The 14,400-nt window shown below is 37.9% G+C and overlaps 1 protein-coding gene across 1 annotated transcript; it reads right to left on the reverse strand.

Moving 5' to 3' along the window:
- Nucleotides 1–255: 255 nt before the first annotated feature.
- On the reverse strand, nucleotides 256–13,223 carry LOC141816977 (uncharacterized). The gene is made up of 3 exons (XM_074704692.1): nucleotides 11,857–13,223; nucleotides 11,621–11,698; nucleotides 256–474 (listed from the first exon to the last, which is right to left on the reverse strand). The coding sequence occupies exons 1-3, from the start codon at nucleotides 13,033–13,035 to the stop codon at nucleotides 256–258; spliced, it is 1,476 nt and encodes a 491-aa protein (XP_074560793.1). The 5' UTR covers nucleotides 13,036–13,223.
- Nucleotides 13,224–14,400: the final 1,177 nt, after the last annotated feature.

Here is a 14,400-nt window from a genome sequence, read left to right on the forward strand (position 1 = left end):
TAGGGTCTTATATGTTGCAATTGGAATAAGATTTCTTAAGTTATTTTGGTAACATGGTATCAGAGCCTTAGAAAATTAGGTTTTTCTTTTGCGCCTTCGCGCCGACTTTTCTCCCTAACTCGTGATTTCCTCTTTCGCGACTTTCTTCCCGGCTTCAAGCGCCGCTCCGAGTTCGCTTTCGCTCCGACTTTTCTCGCCGCTCGTTGCGCTCGCCTATCACCGGCGGAAAGCATCAAATCAAGCGGCTCCCTCTCGTCAAACTGTGGGCACCGTCATCGCTGCGACGTCTTCTCCGTCGCCTTCTTCCTCTGCTTGCCGCCGCCCTGCCATCGTCATGCTGCGTGAAAACCAGCAATCCTCCGTCGCGTCTTCACCGCCCGTCGCGTGAAGAAGACCAGCAGTCGTCGCCCGCTCAGCGCCACCGCTCTCCCTGTACAAGCGCCACCGCCAAAGAAAGGCTCTTAGCTGCATTGTCTGGATCGCAATTTTGGCCGTTATCCTGAATTTGGAGCAGCTAATCACAGGACATAGGTTTCTGTCAGCACCGATTAGTTTCTTCTGCCTGAATTTGTGCTCTACCCAGTGGACAGTTCATCCACATATTACAGCAATTTGGCTTATTCTTTGGAATTTTTCTTCAAATTTGGGGATCTCAGGAGTCGTGATGGATATGTTCTTCGTCTCACAACAGCACCAAGTTCGGTGTTTGAGAGTTACATATCTTTGGACTTCGTTCTATCGTGATGGATATGGTGCTTGTCTCTGCAGAAGAATTTGCCAAGTTCTCTCAATATCAAGAATCACTTAAGTCTTCATCTTCCTCTATCATTGCTATTGCTGATTCAGGTAACCACAATACATGTCTTCTTTCCTCATCCTCTAAATGGGTCATTGATTCTGGTGCCACGGATCATATGACAGGTAATTCTAATCTCTTTTCTACTTTCACACACAAATCCAACACTCCGATTGTTACCTTAGCTGATGGGTCTTCATCTTGCGTTCGTGGGTCTGGCACTGTCAATCCCACTCCTTTGCTTTCCTTATCCTCTGTCCTACATTTACCTAATTTATCCTTTAATTTGCTCTCTGTTAGTCAATTAACTCGCAATCTTAACTGTTGCATCACATTTTTTCCCGATCATTGTTTAGTTCAGGATCTTTTGACAAAGAAGATTATTGGTAAAGGACATGAAAATGGAGGTCTCTATATTCTTGATTCACCTTCCCCAAGATCTCTCGTTTGTTCAGGTGAAAATTCTCCTTTTGAGGCTCATTGTAGGTTAGGACATCCATCTCTTCTATCACTCAAGAAACTCTGTCCACAATATAGTAGCATATCTTCATTAAATTGTGAGTCATGTCAGTTTGCAAAGCATCACCGTCTTAGTTCAAGTCCAAGGATAAATAAGCGTGCTATTAGTCCTTTTGAGTTAGTTCATTCTGATATTTGGGGTCCTTGTCCTATTATATCTAAACCTGGTTTTAGGTATTTTGTCACTTTTGTGGATGATTATTCTCGTGTAACTTGGTTATACTTAATGAAAAATCGTTCTGAGTTATTTTCTCTATTTTCTGCTTTTTGTGCTGAAATCAAAACTCAGTTCAATATGTCCATCCGTACTTTACGAAGTGACAATGCCAAAGAATATACATCCAGTATATTTCAATCTTATATGAGTCAGAATGGTATACTTCATGAAACCTCTTGTGTTGATACTCCATCCCAGAATGGTGTGGCTGAACGGAAGAATAGACATCTTCTTGAAACAGCACGAGCTCTTTTATTTCAAATGAATGTTCCTAAGTCTTTTTGGGCAGACGCGGTTTCTACTGCATGTTTTCTTATTAACCGTATGCCATCCTCTGTTCTTCATGGTGAGATTCCTTACAAAATTTTGTTTCCTAACAAGTCATTGTTTCCTATTAATCCTAGGATATTTGGTAGCACTTGTTTTGTTCGGGATGTTCGTCCACAAGTTACTAAATTAGACCCCAAATCTTTGAAATGTATTTTCCTTGGTTATCCTCGTCTTCAAAAGGGTTATAGGTGTTATTGTCCTAGTATTAATAAATATCTTGTTTCAATCGATGTTACTTTCATGGAAGACAAACCTTATTTTTCATCCTCACATATCCCGACTTCTCAAAAGGAAGATGATGATTTATTGGTATATTCTGTTACATCCTCTACACCTGTCTCAGAACCGGCTCTTGTCAAGCCTCCTATTATTGAAATATACTCTAGGCGTCGACCTCCTGATTCATGTCCTGCACCTACTACTTCGTCATCAGATCCAATTCCGAATGATGATCTTCCTATTGCATTACGAAAAGGTAAACGCCAGTGTACTTATCCTATCTCTTCGTTTGTGTCTAATAATGGCTTGTCATCCTCCTCCTGTTCTTTTATTGCTTCACTTGACTCTATTTCTATTCCTAAAACTATCCGTGAGGCCTTATCTCATCATGGTTGGAGAGATGCAATGATAGAGGAAATGAAAGCCTTGGATGAGAATGATACATGGGACTTGGTTGATTTACCTCCAGGAAAACAAGCTATTGGATGCAAATGGATATTTAATGTTAAAGTCAATCCAGATGGATCAGTTGCCAGACTAAAAGCTCGTCTTGTTGCTAAGGGTTATGCTCAAACATATGGTGTGGATTATTCTGATACTTTTTCTCCTGTTGCAAAATTGACATCTGTTCGGTTATTTATTTCTCTTGCTGCTACTCATCATTGGCCTTTACATCAACTTGATATCAAGAATGCTTTTCTTCATGGTAATCTTCAAGAGGAGGTGTATATGGAGCAACCTCCTGGTTTCGTTGCTCAGGGGGAGATAGGGCGAGTCTGTCGTCTTCGAAAGACTTTGTATGGTTTGAAACAAAGTCCTCGTGCTTGGTTTGGAAAATTTAGTCAGGTTATTGAAAAGTTTGGTATGAAGAAAAGCGAGTCTGATCATTCTGTGTTCTACAAGCAGTCAGGAGCTGGTATTATTCTGTTAGTTGTGTATGTGGATGATATTGTGATTACTGGTAGTGATACTACGGGAATTTCATCTCTCAAATCTTTCATTCTCACTCAATTTCATACAAAAGATTTAGGGGTGTTAAAGTATTTCTTAGGTGTTGAAGTAATGAGGAGTAAAAATGGTATATTTCTATCTCAGAGGAAATATGTTCTTGATTTATTAACTGAAACGGGAAAGTTAGGGGCAAAACCTTGTAGTACTCCAATGACTCAGAACGGGGATCTTACTGCAGATGGAGAATTATTTGAACATCCAGAGAGATATCGAAGATTAGTTGGAAAGTTGAATTATCTTACCTTGACTCGTCCAGATATTGCATATTCGGTTAGTGTTGTTAGTCAGTATATGTCATCTCCAACGGTTCATCATTGGGCAGCATTAGAGCAAATTTTGCGTTACTTGAAGGGTGCACCTGGACGAGGTATTGTATATAAAAATCATGGGCACACTCATATTGAATGTTTCTCAGATGCAGATTGGGCAGGTTCGAAAATGGATAGGAGGTCTACTTCAGGTTATTGTATCTTTGTTGGAGGAAATTTAGTATCATGGAAAAGTAAAAAGCAAAAGGTTGTGTCGCGATCCAGTGCAGAATCAGAATACAGGGCTATGGCACAATCTGTGTGTGAAGTAATGTGGATATATCAATTGTTGACTGAAGTAGGACTTAAAATTTCAATACCAGCAAAACTATGGTGTGATAATCAAGCTGCTATTCATATTGCATCGAATCCCGTGTTCCATGAGAGGACTAAGCACATTGAAATTGATTGTCATTTTGTTCGTGAGAAAATTCAACAAGGTTTGATCACTACAGGATATGTAAAAACTGGAGAACAATTGGGGGACATCTTCACAAAAGCTTTAAATGGGATTCGAGTTGATTATCTTTGTAACAAGTTGGGCATGATTAACATTTATGCTCCAACTTGAGGGGGAGTGTTGGTTATAAATATCTGTTAATTATCTGTTAATTTTTTTATAAATATTGTTAAATATCTGTTATTTAACAGATATCTGTTAAATATCTGTTATTTTTTATAGATATTTTCTAGAATTGGTAACAAGATATACTCTAACTATAAATAGGGCCTTATATGTTGCAATTGGAATAAGATTTCTTAAGTTATTTTGGTAACACCAATGACATAAAAGGATCCATATAGCCGATCTCATCTAGTGAAATAAAATTTGATGATTGTTCTTAAAGTGGATGTGCAGACATACAAGAATGAATAGGATAAAAAATGAAAATATTAGAGAAAATTAAAGTTAGACCTATTGCAGGAAAACTCTGGAAGACACATTTAAGACGGTACGAACATGTACTTAAACAACCAATATATGCTCTAGTTAGACGATGTGAAACTATGACAAATGTGCACATCAAATGAGAAAAACAAAAACAAAAAAGACTTAGTTAGTAACAATAAAACAAGATAAAATTTATTTAAATATAAATAATGATATAGTAGGAGATAGAACCCAATGGCGTAAAAGGATCCATATAGCCAATCCCATCTAGTGAGATAAAATTTAATAATTGTTATTGGAGTGATAAGAATGAATTAGTTATATAACAATGAAAGCGTAAAGGATAAATTGTTGTTGGCATTATGAGAGTAACTAAGAGGTGAATGATAGCGTATAGAAGAATGGTGCTATAAGAGAGGGTTTTCTTCTCAGCAATCATGAGGCTTCATGAGTACAATTCAAGCGAAGGATTTATCACTATAGATAGATTCTAAAGTTCTCATGTTGAAATCCATATGTAAATCTTTTAACGATACTTGATTAGATTCCTAAATCTATTTGAAATTTTCTGCCTTTACGATCCTTATCTTCCATAATCTTGCGGAATTGAGAAAGGTGTTGCCAATGAGGAATCAAAGAGGCAAAGCAGATCAAGAGGCTCAGAGGAAGTAAAATGTTGCTGAAAAAGAGTAGAACAAAGAGGGAAGGAGAGGATATTTACTATAAGGGCAAGAATAAAAAAGGGAAGGTGGTTGTGATCAAGTGGGAAGTAGGGGAAAAAATAATTGTGGTTGAGATCAAGTGGGTAGTAAAGAAAAAAGTAACAACTTTTTTGAAAGTTCATCAAATTGGCCTAGGCAATTATCTATTTTGCGAGGAATATGTAACATAGATGTTCGAGCACAGCCAGAAGAAGGGTTTAGCTTTACAGGAAGGGAGAAGCAAGAGAGTAATCCAAGGGAAAAATTACTACTTTACTATATTGTGTTTGTTTCCTTTGAAGAAACTGTGCTGTAATAGCTTATCCATCTCATTTTTCTTTCGAAGAAATCTACTCACATTCTTTATCCTTCCCCTTTTAGTTATTCTCTACTACCTCTTTAGAACTCTGCTACTGCTCCTTTGGATCTAGTCACCGCTGGGTTTTGCCCAATCAAGGTTAAAGTGATCTGATAACTTAGATGCAAAAAAGACACTAGGTTTCTCTGTCTCTTCTAAAGATTGTCATCATTGATGGAGAGTTGAGGATGTTGAAGATTGGAGGCAGCTAAGAATCACATAATCTTACAAAGACAACTAGACCATGATAGGTTATGTTGCCTAATAGCAAAGTCTTAATAGTCTTGGCATTGAAGCAACGGGATGAAAAAAAGAGAGTCTGGTGCATAAAGCTCCCACCAGTACGGAGTTCTGCGGAAAAATTGAACCACATTAGGTCAATTGTACGCAGTTTTACTTGGTATTTTTTGCAAAAGGTTGTTTCCGCAATTCGAACCCATGACCTCAAGATCACATAACAACAACTATAGCCAAGGCTTCCCTTCAAGAAGAGAGATAAAAGGATGATAATAATCTCACACTGTTGGAGAGGTAGAGAGGTGTCATGAGTACGTAGCAAGAAGGATTGGGCAACGGCTAAATTGCGCAGGAGATTAAGGATTTCAGGAGGGACAACTGCTCCGGGATGTTTCTAGGTGGTTGAGACAAATAATACTAGGCGCGTCAATTCATGGATGTTTGTGGTGGATAACTCCCACAAAAGAAAGACTCGGAAATGGCTAGGGCATAGAGATGAGAAGACGTGAATTAAACAAGCGAAGGGTGGCAGAATGGAGGGCGTTGAATCAAACCTATAGCCTCCCATTCATAGGGGATTACAGAGGAACACAACCCTAACCCTAAAACCAGTCCACTCTAACCCAAAGTTAAAATTTAATAGTGTGTTATCCCTAGATTTTTTTAAATTTATTTTTGTTTTATTTGGTGAATAATGGTCTCTATTCGTTAAGTTGTAATTTAATGTAAATCTATGAAAAATTAGTCTCTTGGATGATGATTGATATGAAATCAAGCTTACCATCTTCTTCATCCTAGTTAAAACCCCTTCGTCTTCTAGGGTTTTATTCCTCCCAATGCCTCTCCTCCCCTAGATTAACCTTCCTTTTCTCCTAGGGTAGGTGCATCAAGAAAGTTGATGATGTTGAACAGCCAAGATGTTAGACAATGGCTATACAGAAGTTTTCTCTAAGATCTAGGTAATGAGCGACTACCTTTGCCTTTTCCTTAGCTAATTGGAGACCAAAGTGGTCCGTATGGCTACTACCAATCATCTTTCATAGGAAGGCTAGTCTAGACGTTGTCTTTGCACTAAGTTTTGTGCATTTCGAACTTTATGTTAGATTTAAAGGGGAAATTTGGTATATCTTCTAGAGGCAAAAATCCTTCTTTGTTATGTGGCAAATCTTCTTTCTTCATAGGGTCAATCTTAGAAGTTATGTTTGATGTTAAAGGATAAATTGTAATGCTGGTGTAGATGGTGATAAACAATACGAGTATTGGGTCGAACCAATGACCAAGCAAGCATTTAGGAGCCTCCTTCAAAGTGGGTGTTAGTCCTATAGTTGGATTTTTAAAAAAAATTATGTAACAATATCACATAACTCCGCTATGGCAAATTTCTACCATGGTCGATCTCAAGCTAGATAAAGTTGTGTTAAGTTGTCAGTCAACATCAAACAAAAGAAAATATTATGTATAAATTCATCAAACTATTGTGCTAATGGTATATTGTTCCTTGGAATGAACGCGTTATAGGATTCGACTATAACGTCTTGGCAAAGACTGTTATATCTCTATAAGAACTTGAGTGTAGTGTTAAATATATAAGAGTTCTCACATTTAAGTTAGATAAGAAAAAAATTATAAGAATATTAATTGTTTTAGATTTGGAATATAGAATGTAGAAACGCTTACTAGTAAAAATAATGGAGGTAGTAAATAAGATGGTTAGGAGAAGAATTAATATTTTGTGCTCACAAAGAACAAATAGGAGAGAAGGCAAAGATGATTAGAACTCCAATTTTAAGTTATGAAACACAAGAAAGAATAAAATGAAAAATGAAGTAGATATTGTTGTAAATAGTTTGTTAAGAAATGAAATAGTAAGAGTAGTTAGGAAGAGAGGTAACATTATAATTCTTAAGATAATAATAGCAAAAGCTTACATGAGAGATACATATCGACGATAGAAATGAAATTACATTATTATTGAGTTATTCTCTTAGAATTGTAAACTCAAATAGTATCATAAAAGCTCCTCGACAAACCTTCTTGTCCACTTTATTATAATCATAAAATCATGATTCTAATGATTATTTATCTAACTTGTTTCCTTTATTCATTGGAAGGGGCAATTGAAAAAGAATAGAGTTAAAAAAGTCGATACTCAATTCTCAAAGATTAAGAGGATAACGAAGATGATTACCTTATTCATTAGAAGAAGGAATGGCCAAAGAAAAAGATAAAAAGAAGCATTGTTTCTTGAAGCTAATAATTAAGATTGCATTGCAATTCTTATATATTGGAAAAGGCAATTGATGATATAATACTGGATAAGGCAATCAATGAGAAGTTATCAATAACTCACCAGGAATCAAATACTTAGTAAAAGAGAATAATATAGTAATAATTATGGACTTTTAAATTTTAAAAGTTATTAAAGATTTTAAATCTTATAAAATTTAAACATTATGTTAGGAATAAAATTTAGGAGATTAAGATATTTTAGAGAATATGTTATCTAATACCAAATGTTTAAGAGAATAAGTCATTTTAAGAGTTCCTAGGCAACCATCTCTGCACGAAGCTCTTCTATGCAAACTCCTTCCAGACATGAATTATAGTTTTAAGCTACACTCTTTGTAGGTGACGATCCTTAGGGTGCGTTTGATTCAAATCATCATGCATAACCTTGGTTATGTGATTACCAGATAATCACATAACTAAAGTTATGAGGTATAAAACATAGTCTAATATTATTTAATTCAACTTATTTATTTAGAGGGAATAAAGCACAACCAATTTAATATTTACTATATTATCCTTAATTCAATTTATTTTTAAAATAAATTAAATTAAATTAATAATATTAATATTAATAATATTAATGATGATAATAAATTGATAATATATAAAAATAAATAAATATAATTTATTTATAATTTTTTAAAATTTAAAATAAATTTATATATATTAATAAAATAATTCTTTAAATTATCTTTTTTAAATTTATTAGTATTTAAATTAAAATTTATTGAATTAATTAACTTAGTTTCATTGTACATTTCGATTAATTCAGTTTTAAAATCGGAGGGTAATCATGAAAAAAAATTTATTAACCTCCGAAATTGTAGAAAATCTTAAATAGCCAAGGTAATCACATTCTGGATTTATAATCCATTTGCTGATATTTTGTTGATATAGTGGTGATGTTGTATTACTTGGGAATCGATCATAATCTAAACCAAACAAGGTTATCGTTGATAAAACTTGGACAACGATAACCAAGGTTATCAACGATAACCCTGAACTAAACGTGCTCTTATAGTTAATTGCTAAGGTAACAATTTGTCTTGCAATGAGTTATAGTGCACAACATTCTATGATATGCAAGATGTAGTGTGAGAATAAATAAGGACAACATTTTCTCACTTGAATAGGATATACTTTAGTATGATACCAATAAATGTTGCTAACGTATAAATAGTCTTTATGGCATTAAATAGGATATTAATGTTGGGAATCCTATGTGATAAACAAAAAATTCGTAGTGGAAAATAGGATCCCTTTTGTGATCCATGCGAAAAATTCATACAAGTTTAAATATATGAAATCCTATCTAATAGGGTATACTTTTGTTGCATGCCCTTCGCTTATCTCGCTCGTCCAAAGGTTATCGGATCTCTAGCACATTCAATTGTTCGTGCCTCTATGCGTATCCACACTAACACTCACTTTTTGGAAAAAAATTTGGTTGTGCTAGCAACCTCTCTTGTGATGTGCTCGGCCAAGAAGAAGAAAGGGAAGAAGATGAACCATACTTGAGTTTTTAGAAGAAAAACTCTTTTATATTCATACCATGAATACCAATGGTTTTTAGGCTTTTGGTATTTTTTCATCAATGCATGATTAATTCTATTAATCATGCATGATAACTTCCTCTTCTTTAATGTATAATTAATCCACATTAATCATGTATGATGAATTAAAATTCATTCATCAACTTGATTTAATTTGACTCTAACTCAAATTCAACCAACTTGAGTCTAACTCAAATCTAGGTCATCTAATGAGTTTAATTGTTCCTTTAGTCAAACTAAAATGAATCATCTCCAAATAGAGTGTTATTTGTGTGTGACCCAATAGGTTCTCATAACGTTGGCAATGTCTCTAAAATCCATTTTAGAAACATAAGTAATGAGTAACATCTAACAATGCATCATTGCTACTCAAGTGACAATAATGTCGAGATCTGACATAACCTTCGTGACTATAATAATGTATGACTATGTCCTTCTATCCTCAATATTTAGATTGATCAATGAGTCATAGATTGTGTCATTCTCTTATCAATCTTTGTGTTTTTTGACTCCCAAGTAGACTCAAGCAAATGAGTTCAATATCTTATATTGACTCATTTGAGCATGATCATGCATTTCGTGACCCTACTCTATCAAGAGGTCGCAAGATATCACTCCCATTATATGAGAGGGACAGATCTCATCTACATCACTCACATCCCTCCGCATAATTTGTTACATACCCAGTGATAGCTTTTATAGTCCACCCTATTACGGGTGACGTTTGACGATACCAAAGTACATAACTCCTTATGTAGAGAACCGTAGTGACTTCAGGTCTAAGGACTATTCATACCAATAGTCACGTGAGAAAGTTTATGACACTCATATAACGATCCATGAAACTTTCTCATAGCGGGTTAATTCAGTATACATTCTCTAATGTATACTCATGTGTCAACTCGATATCTCATATCCATGACTTGTGAGATCAAATCATCCAATTGACCTACATGCTAGTCACAACGCATTAACATCGTCCTTGAATATTAATGCTTGACTAGGAATGATTAAGAGTAGTGTTCTCTACATCATCTCACTATTAATTCAAACAATCGATATGATGTAGATTAGAACTAGCTATCCAAGGGCATTATTATACTTAGTTATTTGACACAAATACAAAGTAAGTATAATAACCAAAAAAACCTTGCCTTTATTAATAATAGAATATGATACAAAAGTCTCTAATTAATCATTACATAATTGGCTCTAGGGCTACTACTAACAATTAATACCGTAGGGTTTTAAGTTATTAATTATTAAGATTATAAATGAAAATATTTTAACAATTACATACAAGTACCCCCAACTCCTTTCATTGTATTAATCATATAATCATCATCACTAATAATATCTATTATTTAGACATAAGTTTTAAAGTAATAGGTTAATACTAATAAGCATATGTTAATGAGAATTTCACAGTCAAGAGTCATTTATTAGCACTTAGTGTAACTAAAATTCTAACAAACCTAGCAAACCAACCAAAAAGGCCACATGGATTAATAAGCAATCCTAGCAAAATTAGCAAACCAAGTGGAATAAGATAAACCAAGATTTGGAATGGGCCAACTAGATGCGGCAAATGGGGGGATGGGTAGAATTAGTAAAGTGGAATCAATAAAATAGGGCAACCATTGTATCTTACTTGAAGGGTTATTTACCATTGTGGAAACTACTCCTTATATATTCCATAGGATTTGTACAGAACAAGAAATCAATCCATCTCTCCATTCTATGAACTAAGCTAAGGAATCCATATTATTGTTCGATTTACTAGAAATCACTATTCTACTCCTTATCAATTCCATTCCACAATAAAAATTAGCATTATGGATTTTTTTCTTGAAATTTTAACATTTTTAAGAACAAAGTTAAATAATTTCTCTTTGTATGCAACATATGGTGATTCAACTACATGTCACTTGCATACACATCTTATAATCTTCCATTTAAACTTTCTTAAATCCAAACAAAGGCTAAACCTTACACCACAACACACAAAAAAATGTTAAAAAAAAAAGATTCAGCAAACATGAGAGTTGACATGAAAGATCAAAGAATCTATCTGTGAAACTAAGAGGCATGATGTTATTCATGCAAGTAAAGAAGACATGAAAAGGTATGAAAATCACTAAACTTTCACATGGATCAAAGATGTTTCAAATCCAAGGGTTTTATATTTACCTGTGTCTCTTCTCTACTAAGAAACTTCTCTCCAACACCACATTGCCTCCTTTCTGCCAAAGCTTGCCGAGAGGGAATCTAGCAAGAATTTAAATAAAATTAAGAAAAAACATAACATAAACTAAATTAAATAAATATACCCAAGCAGAAACTACATTTTTCCATTTCAACTTGATCATCTTAATCGAAAACAAGCTCCTCACTCAAATCTCATTTGAGAAATTCATGAATGAAACCTTAATGGATCTGTCGACTGCTTGTCTACCACTCCTTTTCTGGATGTATTTAAGTATTATATTCCTTCTTTCCTCATTTGTGTAGCGTGATACTTTTATGCCAAGCTCTCTCAACAGCCGGGACTGTCCTGAATTGGATACCAGTGGTACCTTCCCACAGTTCTTCCTTTTCCCTTTATCATTTCCAGAACCAGATGGAGCCTTCTCTGCATCTATTTCCCCTCTATGATCCTCAAGTGCCATGCTATCTTTCTCCATTAAGCTTTCTACCCGAATCACCTCGAGCATATCACAATCTGTCTTGACTTCTTTTGCTTCCTTTTCAACTACCTTTTTATTCAAAATGTGCTTCCTCTTCCTCATAGTATTCTCAGCAACATTGTCGTAGGTGGGGAAGTGCCCTTTGGAGCATAAGAACCTCTGCATGAGCAAGAGCCTCGTGCCCCTCGACCTCTTCCCTGAGCCTGTCTTGGACTGGAAACCCATCTTCTCACTGTAAGCACTGTAGTACTGCTTAGCAGCTGAAATGGAGTCATACTCCATGCCTAAAACGGGAACCAGACCACCAGTAGCTAGTGTGCCCACGAGGTCCTGTGGCGGGTCGAGCTGGTGAGTGTGCTCAGTCTCAACTTTCGACACTCCCCATCGCCCATTCTCCTTCCGAATCACTTCCATCATCGCCCTGCAGCAGGACTCCCCATTGGATGCGACAGAAGTGACGTTGGCGGTGGCCCCACTGGACCGCATGTGGAGGTAGCTGCGCATGATGTAGGCAACGCGGAGAGCGTACTCATTATAGGGAACTTTGACGGCGGCAGAAGCAGTGGCAGGGGCTGGAGCCACGATCTGAGAGCCATCCAGCGGCACAGAGGCAGATGGACACACTGACGCCGGTGCCAGCTCCGGTTCTGGCTCCAGTGGCGGAGGATGAACAGGCTCATCTGGCTCCAAGGGAGTCTCCTGAGGAGGAATCAGCAGTGGAAGTGGCGGGGGTTCGTTCTCCTCAAACAGGGAGGCAGGTTCCTGGACCAGTGGAGCCGGCTGCTCCAATCCGTGGGTGGAGCTGTCTTGTTCGACGGAGGTATCTGCAGCAGCCGAGAGTGTCTCTGTGACAACTTGCTGATCTGCCTTGGGGGATGCGGCGGCGGCGCCGTCGGTGATCTCGGAGATGTGCACCATGGTGGCGGGAGGGAAACCCTAGATGATTAGAAATGTCATCTTCGGAAAGCCCTAGTTCCCGTTCTCATGCGTCCAGGCGAGGCCTCACGGCATGATCATGGTCGGCGGACTAAAGGGGAAGGGACAGGGAATCGGGAGGAAGGAGGCGGGAGCAGGGAGGTGGGCGTGAACGGCGCGAGGTAAACATCGGAGAACGGCCGATGGGATCCGCTAAACGAGCGGAGGAACGAGACAGGAGTGGAATTGGGTGTTGTTGCATCCTGGTGTGGCTCCCACGCGCGGGAGGGGATTTGAGGGTCTCGGCTTCCTTTTAGCTGCAAAGGTTGGAACCGCCAACCTAGCGGCCCCCCACCCCGGCCCCACAAGTATGAGGGGGAGTAAATCACGGTGAATGCGGGACTGGCCAAGGCATAGTGGCTCGAGGGAATTGGAAACATGACACATTTTGATGTTATCTCATGTGCGTCATGAGCCCTCGAACCGCATACCTTCAACTGCAAGCATCTAGGCCCTGACCAGCTGACCCCGCCCGTGGGGGCCTCGGCTTCCTTTTAGCGTCTGTTTGGGAGGAGGTGAGGGAAAGGGAGGGAAAGGTAAGGAAGGGGGAAAAAAAAATTTTACCTCTGTTTGGGATGGAGTGAGGTAAGGAGGGAAGGGGAAAGAAGGGGAAGTTGTCCCCTTCCATGCCCATGAATCGGCACAATTTCTTACACCCCAAATCGGGGTGTAAGGAAGGGGAAGAAAAATATTAAAAGCATCTCCCAATTTTATCCTTCTCTCGCCAGTTTCTACACCGAGGCGGCGGAAGCGCGCGGCACTGGCACGGGAACAGGACGGCGTATCACGCGGCGGCAGAAGCAGTGGCTGTGATATTCGTCGCGACGCGGCAACAACGATCGCGGGTGCAGGGCGGCGATGTCACTCGACAGTGATGTTGCGACAGCAGCGTCCCTGTAGCGGCGAATCGGCAAGCGGGGCCATGGAAATTCGTCGAAGCCTTCTCTTCTTCATGCGCCAGCAGCGGCGGCAGAAGAGGACTGCCCCTGTTTCTTCGTGCGCCAGCAGCGGCGGCAGAAGAGGACTGCCCCTGTTTCTTCGTGCGCCAGCAGCGGCGGCAGAAGAGGACTGCCCCTGTTTCTTCGTGTGCCAGCAGCGGCTTTCTTCGTGCGCCAGCAGCGGCGGCAGAAGAGGCGGCAGAAGAGGCAGCAGCGCCCCTGTTTCTTCGTGCGCCAGCAGCAGCGGTGTAAAAATTACTTGTAAAATAATTTTTATTGATTTAAAATAATTTTAATAAAATTTAAATAATTTTAACTAAGTTAATAAAAAATATTTTGATATAATAATATTTTAAAATTTAAAGTTTAG

The sequence above is a fragment of the Curcuma longa genome, unplaced genomic scaffold (genome assembly GCF_044706935.1).
Source record: "Curcuma longa cultivar G26 ecotype Majalengka, Jawa Barat unplaced genomic scaffold, ITB_CL_G26_1.1 contig_18919, whole genome shotgun sequence".
Lineage (NCBI taxonomy): Eukaryota > Viridiplantae > Streptophyta > Magnoliopsida > Zingiberales > Zingiberaceae > Curcuma > Curcuma longa.